Here is a 21,416-nt window from a genome sequence, read left to right as displayed (position 1 = left end):
ATAAAGAAAATATTCTTATTTGACAGGATTTGATAGTAACTTGCTACGTACTTTGAGATTTAGTCTAGGGCCAGTGTGATGGCAAAAGTGGTAGATTACACACCCTGTATGTGTCGACTCAGACCCCAGCACTAATTGGATCCTCCCCACACTGCTGGGAGTGACACCCCTGCCCCATCCTCATTCTATTTTCAGCATTTTTCTTTAGGGTTCTACAAATGTAGTTGTAGCTGCAGATAAAAATGTTTACAAAATAATGTTTCTCTCTATAAAAATGGGCTGGAGCAATAGCACAGCTGGTAGGGCATTTGCCTTACACACAGCCGACCCAGGTTCGATTCTTCCGTCCCTCTCAGAGAGCCCAGCAAGCTACCAAGAGTATCCTGTCCGCATGACAGAGCCTGGCAAGCTCCCCGTGGCGTATTCTATATGGCAAAAACAGTAACAAGTCTCACCATAGGGACGTTACTGGTGCCCACTTGAGCAAATGGATAAATAATGGGAGGACAGTGCTCTATAAAAGCGGCTTCATTTTATTTGCTTTTGTTTTGGGTTTGTCCAAACTGGCAGGCTACCGAATGCAGCCTCCCCACACGGCAGAGTCTGGCAAACTCCCCATGGTGTACCCAATATGCCAAATACCAGTAACAATGATGGGTCTCATTCTCCTAAAGAGCCTTGAATATAGCACTTTCTTAAAAATCTCAGGGCTAGGATGAAGGAGACGTTACTGGGGCCTGCTCGAGGCAATCGACGACTAACAGGATGATTTGTGATTTGTGATTGTTTTGGGTCCATGACCAACTGTGCTCAGGGGTCATTCCTGGTGGTGCTCAGGGGAACAGCAATTGAACCTGGGAAGGGAAGCACCCTGCCTGCTGGACTATCATTCCAATTCTCTATGCTAGTGTCTTCAAATCTGCCGCATAGGGGCTGGAAAGATAGCACAGTGGGTAGGGCACTTGCTTTGCATCCTCAGCATCCAATATGGTCCCGCAATCACCGCCTAGGAGTGATTCTGGAATGCAGAGCTAGGAGTAACCCTTAAGCAATACCAGGTCTAGTCTAAAAAGTGGGGGAAATAAATAAATGAATAAATAAATAAATTAAATTAAATAAAGTAAGAGCCGCCACGTAGAGAATTTATAAGTAATCTGCAAACATTAAGATTTGGGCATGATAGTTACATAATTTAACTTATGAAAGTAATTTGTATATGTGGCTTAGATCTCTAAGAGAAGGTAATTCAAAGGACCCAGGAAAAAAAAGTGAATGCTACATCATTAACAGGAATAGCACCAGAGGATACGTGCTAATCACCTTTATTCTTAAATTTTTTTAAATTTATGTACAACCTTTAATCAGTACAATTTTACAACAGACTTCTCAAGTATTTGATTTTTTGGTTTGTAAGTGTAAACCACAGTTTTGAGTCCTGTTTAAAAAACCTTTTAAAAACAGTACTGATTTCAAAACATTCATCAAATAATTTACACTTTTCAGAAAACAGGAGAATTAGCTATTACATTATCAACATGATCATTACAAATCTTTATCAGTGAAAAAAACATTGTCCCCTGCCTCAGAGTAGTACAAATCTCACCTCTTCAGAGGGAAACAGACTGCAAGAGTAATGAAAAGATATCAACACAATTGGCCTATTAATCACAAGAAGAGAAAGGGGAAACTTTTTTTTTTTTAACAAGGACTGATCCCTGGAAGATGACAGTTATCAAAGGTAATGCGAGGCCTTAAAATTTTTCTCTCGAAAATTCCTTGATGTCTCCTGAGTGGCTGAATTATTCCGAAGATTTGCCCATCTCAGGAAGCAGCTGCTAATCCCGGTGTTGGAATGCTGGTCGCAACTTGCATTTTAAGAGTGCTGTGATAAAGTGCACAGGAAGAAGGTCAAACCTGTGGTCCAGACTGTGTCTCCTCCAAGTGCCCTTTTTTCAAGATTACCATCTTTGAAATTTGCATTTTGAGTTCCCTGCCTGGTTCTAGTCCTGGTCTACAGAAAACCCTTCAGCATTCATAGGAAGGTCACTCTTTGTCAACGGTCCCCATCACCCACCCCCAAACTGAGCTCAACGACCAAAGAAAACTCACTGCTTGGGCCAGGGAGTTAGCACAGCGATCTAGGGTACATGCCTTGAATGCTCACAGACCCAAGTTCCATCCCCAGCCCTGCCTCCCACTAAAGCAAGTCCGGAGCACCTTTGGGATGGCTTTGAGCATCTCTGGGATTGCCCTGAGCATCTCTGGGATGGTCTTGAGCTCCACTGGGATGGCCCTGAGTACCTCTGGGCCCAAGCAATGAACCTGGCTGGCCAAATATTGCCAGGAGTAAGCCCTGGGTTCCCTGAGCACTTCTTGGGAGACCCTCATCCCTCCCCCTCCACACACAAAAAATTAACTTACGGCTTTCTTCAAAGCTTGGTCTATATCTTCCAGGAGGTCGACTTGATCTTCTAAGCCCACAGAGAGTCGAATCAGCGTGTCGCTAATGCCCAGGACCTCTCTGTCACTCTTAGGAACCGAGGCATGGGTCATGATGGCCCTGGAAAAAAGGGGACACCGCACCAGGGAAGCAGGTTTCTGTCTCACAAACTGCCATTATCTTCGATTCTTTTTTTCTATTCCAAATACCAACTGTTGGTATTAGCCGGGGCTAAGGCAGATTGAAGAGAAGGGCAGAAGCAGGGCTGGAGCTATAGTACAGTGGGGAGGGCATTTGCCTTGCATGCAGCCGACCCGGGTTTGATCCCTGGCATCCCATATGGTCCCCTGAGCACTGCCAGAGGTAATTCCTGAGCGTAGATCCAGGAGTAACCCCTGAGCATTGCCAAGTGGACCCAAAAAAGCAAAGAAAGCAAAATAAAAGAAAAAAAAAGAGAGAAGGGCAGAAGGGACAGCTTGCAGGACCTTGAAATCCTGAACCCAGGTGTCAAGGTGAAAGGCTCCAGTAACTGCTTTATCTCTACTCTTTCTCCCTGAAGAATCTCCCCTTGAGATAAACCCAGTGGAAAGATGCTTCTCCAGATAGGCTAAGGCCCAAGGACTGTGAAAGTTTCATCAGATTGGGGCCAGGGAGATAGCACAGCAGATCAAGTGCTCGCCTCGCATGCAGTCAACCCAGGTTGAATCCCCAGCATCCCATTTGGTCCCCATATAGTCCCTATCCTCCAGCACTGCCTGTAACCTTTGTATGAGCCAAGGATCCCCCTGGGAACATTTTCCCTCATTCTCACAATCACTGTCAGAGCTGGTGGCAGTGGATCTTAGAGGCACAGCAGCTGAGAGGAGAGAGCAGAGCTTTCTAGGGGCGGCTGGCCCTGCCTCCTCTCTCCTCTGCAGACAGCACTCTAGGGCCTGAAGAAGGTCGCGGAGAACAAGGTCCTGCTCCCAGTCCACCCACCTTGACGGGGCTGCAGCTTCGCAGAGCTAAGCATTTTCAGATCCTGCCATCTACCCCTAGTGCTCTATTTCTGAGAGAGCCTTAGAGTAATACAAATTTTGTTATGATGAAAAAAAGAAATGTGGGGCTGGAGCGATAGTACAGGGGGAGGGTGTTTGCCTTGTACGCAACTGACCCAGGTTTGATCCCCGGCACCTTATATGGTCCCCCGAGCACCGCCAGGGGTAATTCCTGAGTGCAGACAGAAAGAACCCCTGAGCATCTCCAGGAGTGACCCAAAAGCCCTCCGCCTGCCCCCCCAAAAAAAATGAAAAAAAAAGGAAAGGAAAGAAGGAAGGAAAGAAAGAAAGAAAGAAAGAAAGAAAGAAAGAAAGAAAGAAAGAAAGAAAGACAGGGCTGGAGTGATAGCACAGCAGATAGGGCAATTGCTTTGCATGTGGCCCATCAGGGTTCGATCCCTGGCATCCCGTTGGTCCCCCCAGGACTGACAAGAGTAATTCCTGATGGGCAGGAAGTGTGACCCCCGCCCCCCGCCCCCGTAACAAATGTAGAAGCATCACAGCCAGCCCTGGTGAACTCCACAGTCTGATGTGTGATCACTGGTGAGTATCACAATTGGAGGGTGGGGGGGTGGTGGTCGTGGTGGGTGTTGTCCCAGTCATTGCCAGAATAATGAAGAGAAGTGGGAGAGGTTAGAAAAGAAAAGAAATGGAGTTGGAGCAATAGTACAGTGGGTAGGGCACTTGCTTTGCATGTGGCCCGTCTGGGTTCTATCCCTGGCATCCCATATGGTTCCCCCAGCACTGTAGCACTGTCCTCCCATTGTTCATCGATTCACTCGAGCAGGCACCAGTAACATCTCCATTGTGAGACTTGTTGTTACTGTTTTGGGCTTATCGAATACGCCATGGGGAGCTTGCCAGGCTCTGCCGTGCGGGTGGGATACTCTCAGTAGCTTGCCGGGCTCTCTAAGAGAGACAGAGAAATCGAACCCGGGTCAGCCTCATGCAAGGCAAATGCTCTACCCCTATGCTATCGCTCCAGCCCCCCGCACTGACAGTAATTTCTGTGTGCAGAGCAGAGCCAGGAGTAATCACTTAATCACTGGGTGTAACCCCCCCCAAAAAAAAAAAAACAAAAGAATGCTTGTTGGGGCCAGTGATAGCACAACAGGTAGGGCGTTTGCCTTGCATGCATCTGACCCAGGTTTGATCCCCAGCATCGCATATGGTCCCCCGAGCACCGCCAGGAGTGACTCCTGAGTGCAGAGCAAGGAATAACCCCTGAGCATTGCTGGGTGTTACCCAAAAAGGAAAAAAAAAAAGAAAAAGAAAAAAAGAGAGGAAAAAAATGCGTGGTGGCCCGGGTGGCATACATGTGACAGTCAACGTGTAAATGCTTGGTCCATTGCACAGGTGGGAAGCTGAGGCTCACAGGATAAACGGCTCAGGGTGGAGCCAGGCTCGCCTTTCCAGACCCACCCTTCCCTCCTGCCACCGTTTCTTACACAAAGCACTGGAGCCACGTGGCTAAGCTGCTCTTCTGTGACAATGAGCAATCAGCAACTTTCAGAACCTGTGACCTGCTCTGAAAAATCAGCTGTAGGACACCTGACCATAGGTTCTAATCCGTGTGGGTGGGAAAACACCAAGAACTGGACGGGTCAGGGGTGGGGTGGGGCTTTAGCCTTGTAGGTCCCCTCCAGGTTCACAAGAAGGAACTTGATGGGAGGCTCACGGTGGGCTTCCGCCCAAACAAGGGCAGGAAGGGGCTTCATCACAGACGTATTCTCCATCGTCCGGGGGGCTGGAACTCAATGCGGCCACGTCCACCGGTCCCCCCACCCTCCCAGGGCAGAGCAGGATCAGGCGCGTAGGCCTGGGTCAGTGGGCAACATTCCTGTCATAGAATCACTGCCGGGTAACGTTCCTGGGAACATTCCCTAAAACTGTGCAGAAACGCCACCCAGGTTGAATTGCCACCTGCACTTCTGTGTTCACTGCAGCGCTGTTCACAAGAGCCAGAATCTGGGAAAAAAAACACGTGCCCAACAACAGATGGCTGGATAAAGAAACTGTGGTACATCTACACAGTGGAATACTATGCAACCGCCGGAAAAAACGAAGCCATGAAAGTTGCTTATGAATGGATGGACATGGAGAGTATCATGCTGAGTGAGATGAGTCGGAAGCAGAGGGACAGACATAGAATGCTAAGCTCATTTGTGGGATATAGTAAAACATAGCATGAGACTATTATCTCATTCTTACTTTGGACAACCTGGCAGGCTACCGAATGTAACCTGTCCGCACGGCAGAGTCTGGCAAACTCCCTGCGGTGTATCCAATATGCCAAATACCAGTAACAATGATGGGTCTCATTCTCCTAACCCTGAAAGAGCCTTGAATATGGCACTTTTTAGAATCTCAGGGCTAGGGCGAAGGAGACGTTACTGGGGCCTGCTCGAGGCAATCGGCGAACAACAGGATGATCGTGATTGTGATCGTGAGACTATTACAGTAGAAACATGGGCCAGGAGGACTGGTCCATGGTTGGAAGTGTGCCACAAGTAGGGGCCAGGGAGGACAGTTAGGACAGAGAAGGGGCCACTAGGAAAATGACAGCTGGAAATGATCCCTCTGGACAAGAGCTGAGTGCTGAAAGGCAGTAAAGGAACACAGAGGATAACCTTTTGGTACCTGTATTGCAAACCATAATGCCCAAAATGTGAGGTGGGGGGAGGATGGGGAAGAGAGAGAGAGAGGGAGAGGGAGAGAGAGAGGGAGAGAGAGAGAGAGAGAGAGAGAGAGAGAGAGAGAGAGAGAGAGAGAGAGAGAGAGAGAGAGAAATACCTGCCATAGAGGCAGGCAGGGGAATGGGGGCCGGGCAGGTGGTGGGAGGGTTTTGAAACATTGTATGTAAATCCAATCATGAACAACCAACTTTGTAACTGTGTATCTCACAGTCATTCCATTAAAAAACCAAAATCACTGCAGGATTACCCTGCTGGCAGAAGAAGAAATAAAATTCTGGAAAACAAAGCCCACTGCACCCTAGTGAGACTATATCGTTTTCCTTCCCCGACACCCCCCCCCCCCCCAGTCCACTATCTTAAGCCATTCCTGATGGTATCAAACTCCTCTCCCCAAACAGTCAGTAAAGCTGGCAGCCAAGTCAAAATAAAATAGAGGAAAACAGATGAATACTTACGGAAGTTCAGCAAGACTCTCATATCCGCCCAAGCTCTCAGCCAGGGTAAATAACTACAACAAAGCAAACATTTGTTTTGCTATTTCACTCAAATCAATACAATGACATTGTAAAAATAAATGTTTAGGACAAATGATTACTGGGACAGGGCACGGGAATCTGCAGCGATCACGAAACAACTATCCATCAGAAAAGAGAATCAGAGGGGGAAAGAGAAAATAGAAAATAGAAGCACCAATGAGACTGCTTTCACTTTCTTTCTTTTTTTCCTTTTTTTTTTTTTTTTTTTTTTTTGCGTTTAGGGTCACACCCGGCAATGCACAGGGGTTACTCCTGGCTCTGCACTCAGGAATTACTCCTTGGGGTGCTGGGGGGGGGGAACCATACAGGATGCTGGGAATCAAACCTGGGTTGGCCGCATGCAAGGCAAACGCCCTACCCGTTGTGCTATTACTCCAGCCCCTGCTTTTACTTTCATGGGCTGGAGCTGAGGCAGGAGATGGTGGGTACTGGACCAGGGAATCCTCGCATATATGCGCACCCTCCCCACCCCGATAGTTTCATTTTTACTTTTATTGATGGGGGGGGGTGCGGGGGTACTTGGACTACACCCAGGTGTGCTCAGGCCTTACTCCTCCTGGCTCTATACTCGAGACCACTCCTGGCAGGGCTCAGGGAACCATATGGTGGGGCTAGGGATCAAACTGGGTCAGCCGCATGCAAGGCAAGCACCTTGCTCCTGAACTACCCTGCCCCGACCATTTCTATTTTTATAACACTGTCATGAGGGTGCCACATCCGCTAGTGCTCAAGGGGTCATGTGGTGCCAGGGATGGGATGCAGGGTCTCACGTAGACAAGGCCATCTAAAGTGTGACTGGTTCCTTTTTTTTTTTTTCAGCCCACCATCAGGTGTGACTTTTTAAAACTTGAAAAGTTGATCAGAATCGATATCTTCTGTTCCTCATCAATTTGACTTTACATATATATTATATATACTTTACATACATATTATATCTAAAGCCTCGGCATCACTAGATTTGATTAGCTCTGTGATCATTCCCTTGATATCACACAATAATACACACTAATGTACATCCCTCATTAAACGGATACATCCTTTTCCTGCAGAAAAAGGAAGTCAAGGAAATAAATTTCAGTTTGGGGGCTTAGTGTTCTGGTGTTATCTAGAACAACTGATCACTGTCCTCCCGCTGATCATCGATTTGCTCGAGCGGGCCCAGTAACGTCTCCATTGGAGACTTTGTTGTTACTGTGTCTGGCATATCGAATATTCTCGGTAGCTTGCCGGGCTCTCCGAGAGGGGCGGAGGAATCGAACTCGGGTCGGCCATGTTGGCTGAATGAAAGACAAACACCCTACCGCTGTGCTATCGCTCCAACTTTTTCTAGAACAAAAGTTCTAGAAATCACTCTCACCCTGGTATGAAACCTAGCCCATTACCTGAGTTTCAGTTGTTTTTGTTTGTTTTTGGTTTGGGAGTCACAGCCAGCAGTGCTCAGGGCTTACCCCTAGCTCTGAGCTCAGGGATCACTCCTGCAGTGCACAGAGAACTATATGGGGTGCCAGGAATTGAACCCGGTTGGCTGTGTGCCAGGCAAATGCCCTACCCACTGTACTTTATCTCTCTGGCCCCTACTACCTAATTTTAGAGGTGGAGAGATATTTATTTATTTAGGCATTTTGGGCCATCCCCGGCAATGCTCAGGGGTTACTCCTGGCTCTGCACTCAGGAATCATTTCTGGCAGTGCTCACAGGACCATATGGGATGCTGGGGATCGAACCCTGGTCAGCCGCGTGCAAGGCAAATGCCCTCCCCGCTGTACTAACACTCCAGCCCCAAGGTGGAGAGATTTTAGACACTATTAAGGCTTGGACAGATGGAAACCGCAGTGCATACATGAGCACTGTCATACTGAGAAGCCAGTATCGGCTGCAGAATCCGCATCCCAGAAGTTGCTGTGAAAACAAAACAGAAGAGCCCACACACCTTCCAGCCTGCCTGGGGTTTCTAGGTCTTTGCCAGGCCGGCTGTCAGGACAGCTCTGGGCGGTACTGTGCACTGCACGGTGATGAAGCCATCACATCATAGTGGGCAAAGGGCTTGGCTTTGGCATACACCACGTGAGCTTGGAGGGTGCAGCTGAGTTCTGTGATCCTGGGGAGGGGCAAGCTGTACTCCAGAAATGGTACACTAGTAGGAAACACCAGGAATCAATAAGATTGGCACATATACATAGGAAGGTAAAGGAAAAAGGTAAAATGGGGATCCGGGGAGATGGCTGAAAGGGCTGGAGCACATGCTTGGCATGTGAGTGCCCTGGGTTGGATCCCTGTCCCCTACACACAACCTGAGTAGACTCTAAACCAAGAGTGAACGGATCCAACCACCTGTCAAAACTAAAGAACGGGGGCTGGAAAGATAACATAGCAGGTGGTTAGGGAGTGAGCCTGACTTGCCCACTACCACCTGGGTTTGATCCCCCGCACTCCAAGTGCATCCCCTGAGCACTGCCACGAGTGATCCCTGATCAGCTGGAGTAAGCCCTAAGCACCGTCAGGTGTGACACCCCCCTCGCCCAAACCAAAACCAAACCAAAGAACCTACCGATGATGTCTGGTTGGACTGGAAACTTACAGAGTTCTTTTCCAGAGATAAATCATTTGGAAATGGGGATCACTTTTAAACGACTCTGGAGGCCAAGTGCACCGGAAGATGCCATCTCTGACTGATGGCAGCATCTGGACAGTGACGCAGTGGAACCTGATCATTCAGAGGCCTGCGCCCTGCGTGCCAGCCCAGTGCCTTTCCCCATGGGCATGACCCGCAGGCACGGGTCGCTCAACTGAGCAGGGGGCAGGAGAAAGAAGCTGCCATTGGGGGATGGGGTAGGTGTGTGAAACCCCTGTCTGTAGAGATTACCTTTAGGTTCTTGAGGAAGTTCTCGGCGTGCTGCAGGGTGCCCTTAATGTAGAAGGTGATCATCCCCGGGCACCCCGTGCACTGGCGCTTGGCCAGCTCGTGCTGCGGATGTGAGGGGAGCCCTGTGAGGAGGCAGAAGGCGGGAGTGTTACTGCAGAGCCAAGCGCATCACTGCTGGACAAAAGGTTCTTACTGTTCATTGAAGAAAACTGCAAAGACGCCTAACAGACCTCAGGGCCATGCTCTTATCTGACGACTGATCTGCTCCCTGCGACCTCAAACACCTTCCCGACCTCTTTTCTACCATCCCCATGCACCTCATTTTGCGGGGGGTGGGGTCACTCCTAGTATGCCCAGTGACCATTCCTTAAAGTCCTGTGTGGACAAGACACAGTGGCGGGGATCAAACCCAGCTGGGTCACATGCAAGGCAAGTACCATCACCCCTGAGCTATCCTTCCAGTCCCTCCATGAACTTTTCTGTTTGTTTGTTTCTGGTTTGGGGATCAAAGCCAGGCTGGTCACGGGCCAGGCAAGTGCCCGACCCACTGTCCACTGTCGCTGTCCTATCTCTCCAGCCGCGGGATGTGTGCATAGATTGAGATGATCGTACCAGGATAGATAACCTTCTCCACCAGAGGATGTGACTCCAGAAAGTGGGCGACGGCCATTCCGTTTTCAAAATGCTTCTCCATACGGACTTGAAGAGTCTTCAGACCCCTATTGCAGAGGAAACAGTCCATAGGGGACGGGACGGCGCCGATTGCTGCCAAATTAACAGACCTGGGGTCAGGATGAACCGGGAACAGACCCAGAGAATTCCCTGAGTCTCTTTTGAGCGTGAACCCGAGAAGCCCAGCATCCTACTAGCTTTGATTGAGGAAGGAGGCTAGGGGTGGTGGGATTATTAATATATCAACTCTCAAGCAGAGATTGAAGCATAGATAGGATCAGAGATGTGGCTTTTTTTTTATTATTATTGTTTTTTATTTTTGGGTAACACCCAGCGATGCTCAGGGCTTATTCCTGGCTCTGCACTCAGGAATCACCCCTGGTGGTGCTCAGGGGACCATATGGAATGCTGGGAATCGAACCCAGGTCGGCCGCGTGCAAGGCAAATGCCCTACCTGCTGTGCTATCACTCCAGCCCCGAGATATGGCTTTTGAAAGGAGAGAGCCCGGGCATGACTCTTGGGGCGGGAGCTTCTGCCCTGCAGTATGACGGGCAGGATCATACCTGTCCCCATCTGAGGCACCGCAGGGTGTGTCCCTGGTAGTTGGCAGCAGTGAGGACCAAAGAACAATTAGGACCACATAGTTGGACCAATTATGGCTAAAAACTGGCCATGGAACACTGCTGGGGCACCATGCCCTTTTAGAAAAAAAAATTAGAGGGAGTGTAGGGAGGAACATAAATGAAAAGTGAGGAGCAATGGGTCTCTTGAAAACAGAGCAGAGGCTGGAGCAATACCACAGCACGTAGGGAGTTGCCTTGTATGCGGCTGACCTGGGTTCGATTCCCAGCATCCCATATGGTCCCCTGAGCACTGCCAGGGGCAATTCCTGATTGCAAAGCCAGGAGTAACCCCTGTGCATCGCTGGTATGACCCAAAAAGGAAAAAAAAAACAAGGAGAGAGAGAACAAAAGGGAATGTCCTGCCACAGAGGCAGGGTGGGATGGGGGGGATGGGGGGTGGGAGTGATACTGGGACCCGTGGTGGTGGGAAATGGGCACTGGTGGAGGGATGGGTATTTGATCATTGTATAATTGAAACCCAAGCACAAAAATTTGTAAATCTACAACTGTACCTCATGGTGTCTCACTAATAAAAAATAAAAAATAAAAAAATAAAGAAAGAAAAAAGAAAACAGAGCAAAAACACAGTGATGGATGTTTCAAAGAGAAGATAAATAGTCCTTTCTGTGACTCTCACGAAATGACATTCTGCACCTAGTTTAACCCCAATTTTCTGGAAAAGTAATTACAACATACAGAGAAAGAGTCGTTCAGGCCCTAATGTTACGGAATGTTCTAGCAACATTCTCTTCAGCTTTTGGCAGATGCAGCTTCTGGTTTTACATTATCTTGAAGGTACACACCCCATTCCTACTGGCTTGAACAAAAAGAATTTGGCCAGCAGTAAGGCTTTCTCGCTCCTCAGGGGCCCTCTGGTGCCTTTTATCCTTATTTCCCAGAAGAGACTTTATTCCTCATTTTGTTTGTTTTTTTTAATCTGTCTAATTACAGCGCCTAAACCAAATAAATCCTCCATCACAGAAATAACCCAGCAATCTAAACAGGAAGTGGTTTTTAACATCAGTTGAAAAATAGTTATCTCTTCAGTGCTTTAGAAAATTAACAGCCCTTCTAGAGTTGAAAGGATGAATATAAAAAAGGCTCTACTCCTAATCTTGTTCATTTTTTTTTTTTTAAGAGAACAAACTCATTAAGTCCTAAGGTTGAGGACAACAACTTCCTTTAAGGCCTGAGAAGCTTAAGCATAATTAAGCCTCACACCGGGCTAGTGTTGGAATAGGCTGGGCCTGTTCTGAGAGAAAGACCCGCAAAAAGGTCTACAGCCCCACAGAGAGAAGCCAACGGGCTGAGGGCAGACTTTGCTTACAGAAGGCCCAGCTTCAAGTTGCAGTACTGCATGGACCCCTGAGCCTGAGTACGACCAACCCTGAGCACCGCCAGATTTGGGCCCAAAAAAACAAAAACAAAAAGCCCAGCGGCCTGGGAGAGTTCAATTCCCCACACAACCCATGAGCCTGACAGGACACAGTGACAGGTTGAGGGAGGGGTCCTCAGAACACCCCACCAAGAATCTCTGTCAGAACCCTGACTATTTGGGCTCTCCACATCCTTTCAGTCAGAATGAGTGGGAAAGATTGATCCTTTGCACCCAACCGACAAGCGAGCAGTGGTGGTCCAATCAGCAGGGCACACGCCTCCTCACAGCATGTTCCTGGTGGCCTGAACAGAACGAACCCAGGGAACGTCGGTCTCTCCTGAGGCCAAGCGCCACTCCATGCCAGTGCCCGGCCAGCAGCTCACTGAGGAAACCCAGCAGGCTGTTTGTTTCTGGGTTCAAAGCCTGACTTGGATACGCTTATAAAATTGCCTCGCTTTCAGGGACAGCCTTGACCTCATGAGCGAAATACAAGATCCACTTGGGCTACATGAAATTATGACAGAGACAGAACTGGAAAAAAAAAAATCACAAAACTTCTGTTCTAAATCCTGTTGAACTCTCACTAGAATTTTATAACACATTTAAAAACTTTCTTCACACACACACATACACACACACACACACACCCCGCAGAATTTCCCCCAGCCTCATCTTCGTTCCTCATTTCTTCTTTTGTAAAGTAGGACCAGACTCATACTGTACAAAATTTAGCATAAATACAGATATCAAGTGCAGTCATTCTTCTATAACAAGGACATAAAAGGAAATCCAGATTTCTTAATACTTACAATTTTGCAAAAAACGGAGCTTTTCATGGAGGGTGTCAGAATTGAGAGACACTAAGCCCATGACAACATCACTGTGGCCTAAAAAAAAAAAAAAAAAGAAGAAAGAAAAAAGGCTTTAAATTAAAAATAATATATGTTCGTTCTACGTTTTCAAATTTTTCAAATGTGATTGTTACTTAGAAAAACTGTCTGGGGGGCAAAAGCTCCCACAGAAAAAACCTTAAATGGACTTTGAATTGACAACCACAATTCTACTAAGAACAATAAAAATCACGTAACAATTAAATATTCTGGGGCTACAGAGAAAGTGCAGGGATTAAGGTGCTTCTCTTTCACGTGGCCGACACTAGTTCAATTCCCATTTAGTCACAGGGGCCCAGAGCCCCGCAGGGAGTGACCCTCGAGCACAAAGCCAGGAGTAGCCCCTGAACTCCACCAGGTGTGAACCCCAAACCAAAAACTACACAATAAACACATGAAAATTAAATGTCTATGGGCCAGGGAAGTGCCTCAGATGGTAAGAACACCTGTCTAGGTGAAACTTCATGCATGTTCCTCAAAACTTCCTCCAAACATCACCGAGGCCCCTATTTTATTTTAATCTTTATCTTTTTATTTATTTATTTATTTATTTTTGGCTTTAGGGGTCACACCTGGTGATGCTCAGGGGTTATTCCTGGCTCTACATACAGGAATTACTCCTGGCGGTGCTTGGGAGACCATATAGGATGCCAAGGATCGAACCCAGGTTGGCTGTGTGCAAGGCAAACCTGCTGTGCTATCTGGTCCTCTCCTTATTCTGAAAAATTGAATCACCATGAGATACACAGTTACGAAGCTGCTCATGACTGGGTTTCAGTCACATAATGTTCCAACATCCGCTCCTTTACCAGTGTACACTTGCCACCACCATTGTCCCCAGTGTCCCTCCTACCCCATACTCCACATGCCTCTATGGCAGGCCCTTTTCTTCTTCCTCTCTCTCTCTCTCTCTCTCTCTCTCTCTCTCTCTCTCTCTCTCTCTCTCTCCTCTCTCTCTCTCTCTCCTTTATTTCAAAAGTGTCTCTTTTTAAAACTGTCAGCAGGGCAATGCTTTACAGATTTGAATCCTGTGCTTATAATGCATATGTACAAGTTTGCCTGCTCTTAATGAAATCCCCAAATTAATCAAAGTACAACTTCCTCAATGAGTCGCAGAGAAACCTGAATAACAGAAGAAAAAATACAAACTTTTTGGAACTAACATTCAACATGTAGACACTTTGTGGGTCTTACCATTCATGTATTTTGTTGCTGAATACATACAGATATCAGCTCCCAGAGCCAAAGGCCGCTAGAAAAGAACAAAAGGTTTATATTTTAATATAAATATGGCAATATAAATATGGAAATTCCTTTGAAAATATGCTTCATTACTTCCATGTTTGCTAGTGCAAATTCTATTCCCAGTCTCCTAAGTTTTCCAAATTACATTCATCTTAAAATTTTCCAGAATCTCTGATATTACCTTTTCCTTTTTTCCCCTCTGTTACCACATAAAAATGAAGATTGGACCCGTATTCAATTCAAAGGTGCAAACTTTCTAGAAACAGCAGACCAATTCAGGCAATAGGTCACCCCACCGAGCAGCTCTTGATTGAATCCTAAACTGGTCACTTAAGAAGGGACGCTGACATTTTATGTCTCGACATAGATGCAAAATCGGTGACATTAACATCAGCAAATGCTGTGTCAAGTAAGACCAAATTTGCTTTGATTTCTTTAATGGTTAAAACCTTGGTCTTCCTAGTCTCCCTCTCTCTCTCTCTCTCTTTTTTTTTTTTTTGCTTTTTGGATCATACCCTGGCTGAAGCGATAGTACAGCGGGTAGGGCGTTTTGCCTTGCACACAGCCGACCCGGGCGACCTGGGTTTGATTCCTCCACCCCTCTCAGAGAGCCTGGCAAGCTACCCGTGACATATTCCATATGCCAAACACAGTAACAAGTCTCACAATGAAGATGTTACTGGGCCCGCTCAAGCAAATAGATGAACAACGGGAGGACAGTGCTACAGTGGGTCACACCCAGCGATGCTCAGGGGTTACTCCTGGCTCTGCACTCAGGAATTACTCTTGCCAGTACCTGGGGGACCATATGGGACACCGGGGATCAAACCTAGGTTGGTCGCGTGCAAGGCAAACACCCTACCTGCTGTACTATCACTTCGGCCCCTGGTCTTCCTAGTCTTGAATCTTAATTTAAGTTTTGTCAAGCAGGAATTCACTCAGGAAGAAATCTGGACTCTTTTCTCTCACTTAATTTTCCTGCATATTAATCCTTTGCTCTTGCATCTTTCATTTACATTCTCTTTAAGATAAAGCACGTGCACGTGTGTGTGTGTGTGTGTGTGTGTGTGTTAACTGTTTAGTTAACATATGAGACCGAATCATTTAGGGTGCTTCAAAGAATCAGATGTGTTAAATTGGATATTGCTCCAAGCAATTTCTACAGTGTTTGCTAACTTCTAAACCTGAGAGAATCAGAGTAAATGCTGTCAAACCTCTCTTTTAACACTAACATTCCATAAAACATATGGTTAATAGGCTGGGGCAATAACACAATGGGTAGGGTGTTTGCCTTGCACATGGCTGACCTGGGTTCAATCCTGAGCATCCCATATGGTCCCCCAAGCATCACCAGGAGTATTTCCTGGGTGTGGAAACAGGAGTAAGTCCTGAGCACCACATGGTGCCCAAAAGAAAAAAAAAAGTCATATATTTATATAAATCAAAAGAAAAGCAAAAATGGGGGCTGGAGCGATAGTACAGTGGGCAGGGCATTTGCCTTGCACGCAGCCGACCTGGGTTTGATCCCTGGCATCCCATATCGTCCCCCAAGCACCACCAGGAGTAATTCCTGATTGCAGAACCAGGAGCAACAACTGAGCATCACCAGGTATGCCCAAAAAGAAAAAAGAATAGAAAAAAGAAAAGAAAAATGAAGCGTTAACATTCATTGATCTATGATATTATTATGTGCCAAGTACTGTGTACAGCACTTTACAAAACCCAATGAATGAAATGCTGTACTTTACCTATCTTAATAAAATCAGTGCCTTTAAGACTTAATTACATAGGGAAGAGAGAAGGACTAAGAAAATCAAGAGTGTTCAGGCAGATTAAGATACGGGCCGAGAGGCTGGGGTAGTTCTCCAGCAGAGCATCTGCCTTGCATCCAAGAGGACTTAAGTCCAAATACTGGCACTGGGAGAAAAAAATAAAGCGGCTGCAGCGGCAGTTGGTCGAGCCAGGACTGAGACCTACACTACCTGCCTCCAGAGGCTCTACTCTGATATTTTAGGCCAGTTGGTCTCTTTTCAGAGGCTCCCAGAAAAATCCAGACGATAAAAGGCAGGGAAGCAAGAAAATACAGCCCATTTTCCCGATGGTCAAACAATGAGAAGAACTCAGTGAAGATTTGCTCAGGACAGGGTGATCCTGGGTCCCCGGCCTGGGGAATGTGGATGAGGGCTGCAGACAGGTAGAACAACTCAAGTTCTGTTAGTGATGGCAACGGGTCAAAGAGAGCCATGCCTAAGGAGTAACTTGAACAGGCCCAGACGGAAACAGGCCCTGCAGTCTGTGCAAATAAACAGGACTCACTGTGACTCAGCAAAAGCCACTCCGGGCTGTACTAAGCAGCCCACAGCCATGGCCAGTGGGCGGAGGAAGTAGAAATTCCAAGAGTGGAAACCACCTGGGACTCCAGCCCCAGAGATGATCCTGTTTTATGGGATAAAAGTAGCTGAGAGTAGACTTTAGACCCAACATGATTGCCACTCAATGCCTCTTTTGCAAACCACAGCACCCAAAAGGAGAGAGAGAACAGAGGGGAATGCCCTGCCACAGAGGCAGGGTGGGATGGGAGGGATGGGGGATGGGAGGGATACTGGGATCAGTGGTGGTGAAGAATGGGCACTGGTGGAGGGATGGGTATTCGATCATTGTATAACTGAAACCCAAGCACAAAAGTTTCTAAGTCTACAACTGTACCTCATGGTGTTTCATAATAAAAATCTAAAAAAACAAAACAAAACAAAACGTAGCATCCAGGGGCTGGAGCGATAGCACAGTGGGTAGGGCATTTGCCTTGCATGTGGTCAACCCAGGTTCAATTCCCAGCATCCCATATGGTCCCCCGAGCACCGCCAGGAGTAATTCCTGAGTGCATGAGCCAGGAGTAACCCCTGTGCATTTTTTGGGTATGACCCAAAAAAGCAAAAACAAACAAAAAGACAAACAAACAAAAAAGTAGCATCCAAAGGCCCAGTGTGAGCCAGAGGGAGCTGGGTCCGTGAAGCCATCTAAATGTGACATAGCCAGGAAGTGTGTTCAGGAAAGGAAAAGATAAAAGAGCGATGTTTTCTGAGCAACACAGGAAGGAGAGTCTATAGGATTATGGCAAGGGCCCGGGGAGTCAGCAGGTCCCAGGGAGGCTCCGGCGTGGGCTAATCTGAGGGACCCAAAACAGAAAGGGGGAAACACAGACGAATGAGTTTTCAAACATCTGTCTGATTGAAGTGTGTGTGTGTGTGTGTGTGAATGTGTGTGTGTGTGTGTGTGTGTGTGTGTGTGTTGGGGGGGCGAGGGGGATCATCAGGGTTTCAGGAACTCCGCATAATGAGGAGGTGACAGGAAGTGTGTGGAGCGTCACCACACAAGGAGGGACAAGAAAGAAAGGGGGAGGGGGAGGGAACCTCATATGAGAAAGGAAATCGAGGGCAATGGCCCAGGGGACCGGAGGGAGGCTGGGGGGAGATCAGACCCAGGCTCTGGCGAGAGAAGCAGAGCAGAAAAGAAGAATCTGGGGAAAGGGAGGAGGAGAAAGGAAAGGAGGGAGGATGAAGGACGGGGTCTGAGGGGAAAGAGAAGCATAGAGCGAAGAAGGTAGGAAAAGAAACGGCTTACCTGGAGCGTTCTAAATACTTGCAGCTCTGTGATAAAATGGGAAGCAGAAGTTCCGACTAAAACAAGGGATTAAGAGAGGAAGGGAGGAGGGGGAGAAGCAGAATGCCAGGATTGAGGGGCACTGAAGAATAACTAGAAAAGGATCCCGAAATGGAAGAAGTGGGGGCCGGGGTGATAGCACAGCGGGTAGGGTATTTGCCTTGCACATGGCCGACCCGGGTTCAATCCCCAGTATCCCGTATGGTCCCCCAAGCACTGCCAGGAGTAATTCCTGAGTGCAGAGCCAGGAGTGATCCCTGAGCATCGCTGGGTGTGATCCAGAGAGCAAAAAAAAAAGAAAGAAAGAAAGAAAAAAAGAAAAGAAATGCAAGAGGTGCTAGAGAGATAATATAATGGGTAAGGCACTTGGATTGTATGCGGCCAACCAGAGCTCCGTTCCTGGCACCCCATGTGGTCCCTCCATATGAGATCAGTCTTGATCAGGAGTGATCCTTAAGCACAAAACCAGGAGTGAGACCTGAGCACCGCTGGGTGTAGCACCACAAACCACACTCCCCACCAAAAAATAATAAATAGAACAGAAAAAGAAATGGAGAGAGAGCACTTGATGAGCTGAGAACAGGCTTTGCATGCAAAAGGTCAGGGTTGAATCCCCAGCGCCACATGGTCCCCAAGCAGAGAGCCAGAAATAACATTTAGACTATGCCAGGTACGGCCTCAAATCCAAACAAAAACAAAAAGAAATTAAAAAGAGAAAGAAATGGAGAAACATATGCAACATACATGTAGAGGTCATTCAGTACCAATTTCCTCCTTTCATATGGAATATATCAATTTCCCCCTTCTATATAGTAGACATTTTTATTCCCAGCGATGCTCAGGGGTTACTCCTGGCTCTGTACTCAGGAGTCACCCCTGGCGATGCTGGGAATGGAATGTTGGGAATCGAACCCGGGTTGGCTGCATGCAAGGCAAACACCCTACCCGCTGTGCTATCACTCCAGCCCCTAGACATTTTTATTTTGTGGATGTGTTCACACGTTTGTATAGAACTATACTGTTAGAGACATAAGTATTATATAGATAAATTCTAAAATGAATATATAAATGCATATAAAAGTTCAAGTTACAGTGATGTAACTAATTTCTAACCAGTGCAGAAACACTGCAAACCCTGCTATGTGAATGCACCATCAGACCCGTCACAGAGCGAGGCCGAATGTTCTGAGAGATCGCATCCCCCCTTCGACGAGAACCCCAAAGTCTTAATTAAGTCAGCACTTAACACATGCCAACTCTCCTACAAGATATTATGACTGGGAGAAAGAGAGTGACTGATGATAGAGAGGGCTCAATTTCACTTCTCTCTCTAACTATAATCCTGGTGAGATTTCATGAGTTTGACCCTGACTTTGAGATAACCAAGTCCCCGTCTCCTCGTTCTAAGGGTTTGGGTTGAAAGCAATGTCTGGACTTACCTGGAAATACGCCGACATGAAAGTGTTATCCACGACCATGATGACATCTTTGTGCTTGTGGATGGTCTGCGCGCAGGCTTTGATGTCGATCAGCTTCAAGCTAGGGTTGGTGGGGGTTTCGATCCAAACGAGCTAAAGCAATTCAGGAAATGACACAAGTTGATGAGAAGGCTCTGCATCAGAGCCAGATGCCCCGACATAGTCACATGAAGTGACAAGGACAGAGCACGAAGGATGAAGGTGGAGGGTTATTCAAATCTGAACCTCACCCCACCTCCATTTCTGCCATGTCCCAGCTAAGGGACTGACCTCGCTAGTCCTCAAACTCACCATCTGTTCCATGGGGGTCAGTAATATTTACCTTTTAGTATTCTTATAAGGATCAATAGGCCAAGAATGCATGTGTAAGCAAAAAAGAAAAAAACAAAGCACTAAAGTTAACTATTGGAATGATTTTTTTCATTAAAAAAAAAATGATGCATTCAAGAAAGAGAGTTCCATAACTGGGAACTTTATTCTCAAAAAAAAAAAAAAAAGAAAAATAGATGGTCTAAGGTTATAGCTTAGAATTATTATTAATGTGGACTATCCCTATGAGCTAAAAATTACTTGTGAATATTTATTTAAACAAGGCTAAATGTTGGGGCTGGAGCAATAGCACAGTGGGTAGGGCGTTTGCCTTACACTCGGCCGACCCAGGTTCGATTCCCAGCATCCCATATGGTCCCCCGAGCACTGCCAGGAGTGATTCCTGAGTGCATGAACCAGGAGTAACTCCTGTGCATCGCCGGGTGTGACCCCCCAAAAAAAGCAAAAAAAACACAAAAAACAAAAAACAAACAAGGCTAAATGCACTTTTTTACACTGCTTATACTGGAGGAAAGTGTAGAATAACACTGGGTTGTCCTTTCTCCCCTGCCACAAGGAGTCTAGGTTTACTGGGTTACACCCATCACAGTGCTCCCAAGGCACTCCCATTCCTCCGTGCTTATCTTTAACCTCTTCTCTGTGCTCTGCTTTCCCTATCGGTTAATCACCTTTATCCCCAAATCAGATCCTGTCCCTTGAAAGGTCAGATCCTTCTAAGGACTCTGAATTTTGTATTTGTAAGTGAAATATTGCTTTTCTCCTTCCCTTATGTCCTTTACATAGTTTACTTTAGAGCAATGTCCTTTTTTGAATAGACACAAGTTAATGTTACACTTTTGTAACTTGGGAGTTAATTGACTGAGTTATATTTATTCCTGGGCATCTGTTTCTTCGACTTAAGCCTCAGTTGCCCTTAGTTCCTAGCTCCCCAAAAGCATGGTCCTGAAGAAGGGACTGGAAAGACCCAGGGCAAGCTGTAAGCTACCCTGCCATAGAAACGGGACAGGCCAAGCACCATAATACTTAACTGTAAGTTAAGAACACAATTATGGACCAATTCTGTCATGATCCAGAAAAACAACTGAATAAGGACCCTTCTGAGGTTAGGAAGCACTAATCTGGTCTGAGCACTGTAGTCTGGGACCTGTAGCGAGATGTCCCCAGGAGAGCCATCCTATAAGCTTAATGTATCTCTTACTGTGTTCAAACAACATGACCAATGTTATTAAGAAGTAGAATTAGGTTGAATGTTTCAATGGTTATTGGACTAAGGAAAGGAGAAACACACCCCTAGATTGTATTTCGCCCTTAGGTGGATCACCTTGCTGGAGAGAATCTGTCTTAGAAAAAGCTTCCCTGAGGGAAGGACTTTACATCTGTTGATTATATAACCACACCTCTGCGTAATTACTACCCCAACCCCTCATGATTTGCTCTATAACTAAGGCCGTAAGAGTGGGCGGGGGAATCTGGGAGTGGGTGAGACTGGAGAAGGAGACGAGATTGGAATAAAGTACAAGTGATCACCAACCAGCCTGGACCCTGTTTCCTTCTTCATCTGCCCATT

The 21,416-nt window shown here is 46.8% G+C and overlaps 1 protein-coding gene across 1 annotated transcript in view; it reads right to left on the bottom strand.

The window, feature by feature from the left end:
* Positions 1-1,306: 1,306 nt before the first annotated feature.
* Positions 1,307-21,416, bottom strand: part of CTH (cystathionine gamma-lyase) — a 35,194-nt gene continuing 15,084 nt past the window's right edge. Inside the window, exons 5-12 of the mRNA XM_056111028.1 lie at positions 19,481-19,612; positions 14,331-14,388; positions 13,056-13,133; positions 10,185-10,337; positions 9,573-9,694; positions 6,629-6,681; positions 2,422-2,560; positions 1,307-1,882 (exon numbers count right to left, since the gene is read on the bottom strand). Coding sequence (XP_055967003.1) covers positions 1,874-1,882; positions 2,422-2,560; positions 6,629-6,681; positions 9,573-9,694; positions 10,185-10,337; positions 13,056-13,133; positions 14,331-14,388; positions 19,481-19,612 — 744 coding nt within the window. The 3' untranslated portion in view covers positions 1,307-1,873. The remainder of the gene's footprint in view (positions 1,883-2,421; positions 2,561-6,628; positions 6,682-9,572; positions 9,695-10,184; positions 10,338-13,055; positions 13,134-14,330; positions 14,389-19,480; positions 19,613-21,416) is intronic.

This window comes from Sorex fumeus, unplaced genomic scaffold, assembly GCF_029834395.1.
Source record: "Sorex fumeus unplaced genomic scaffold, SorFum_2.1 ptg000011l, whole genome shotgun sequence".
In the NCBI taxonomy this organism is placed as follows: Eukaryota; Metazoa; Chordata; class Mammalia; order Eulipotyphla; family Soricidae; genus Sorex; species Sorex fumeus.
This window is presented reverse-complemented; position numbering and strand designations above follow the sequence as displayed.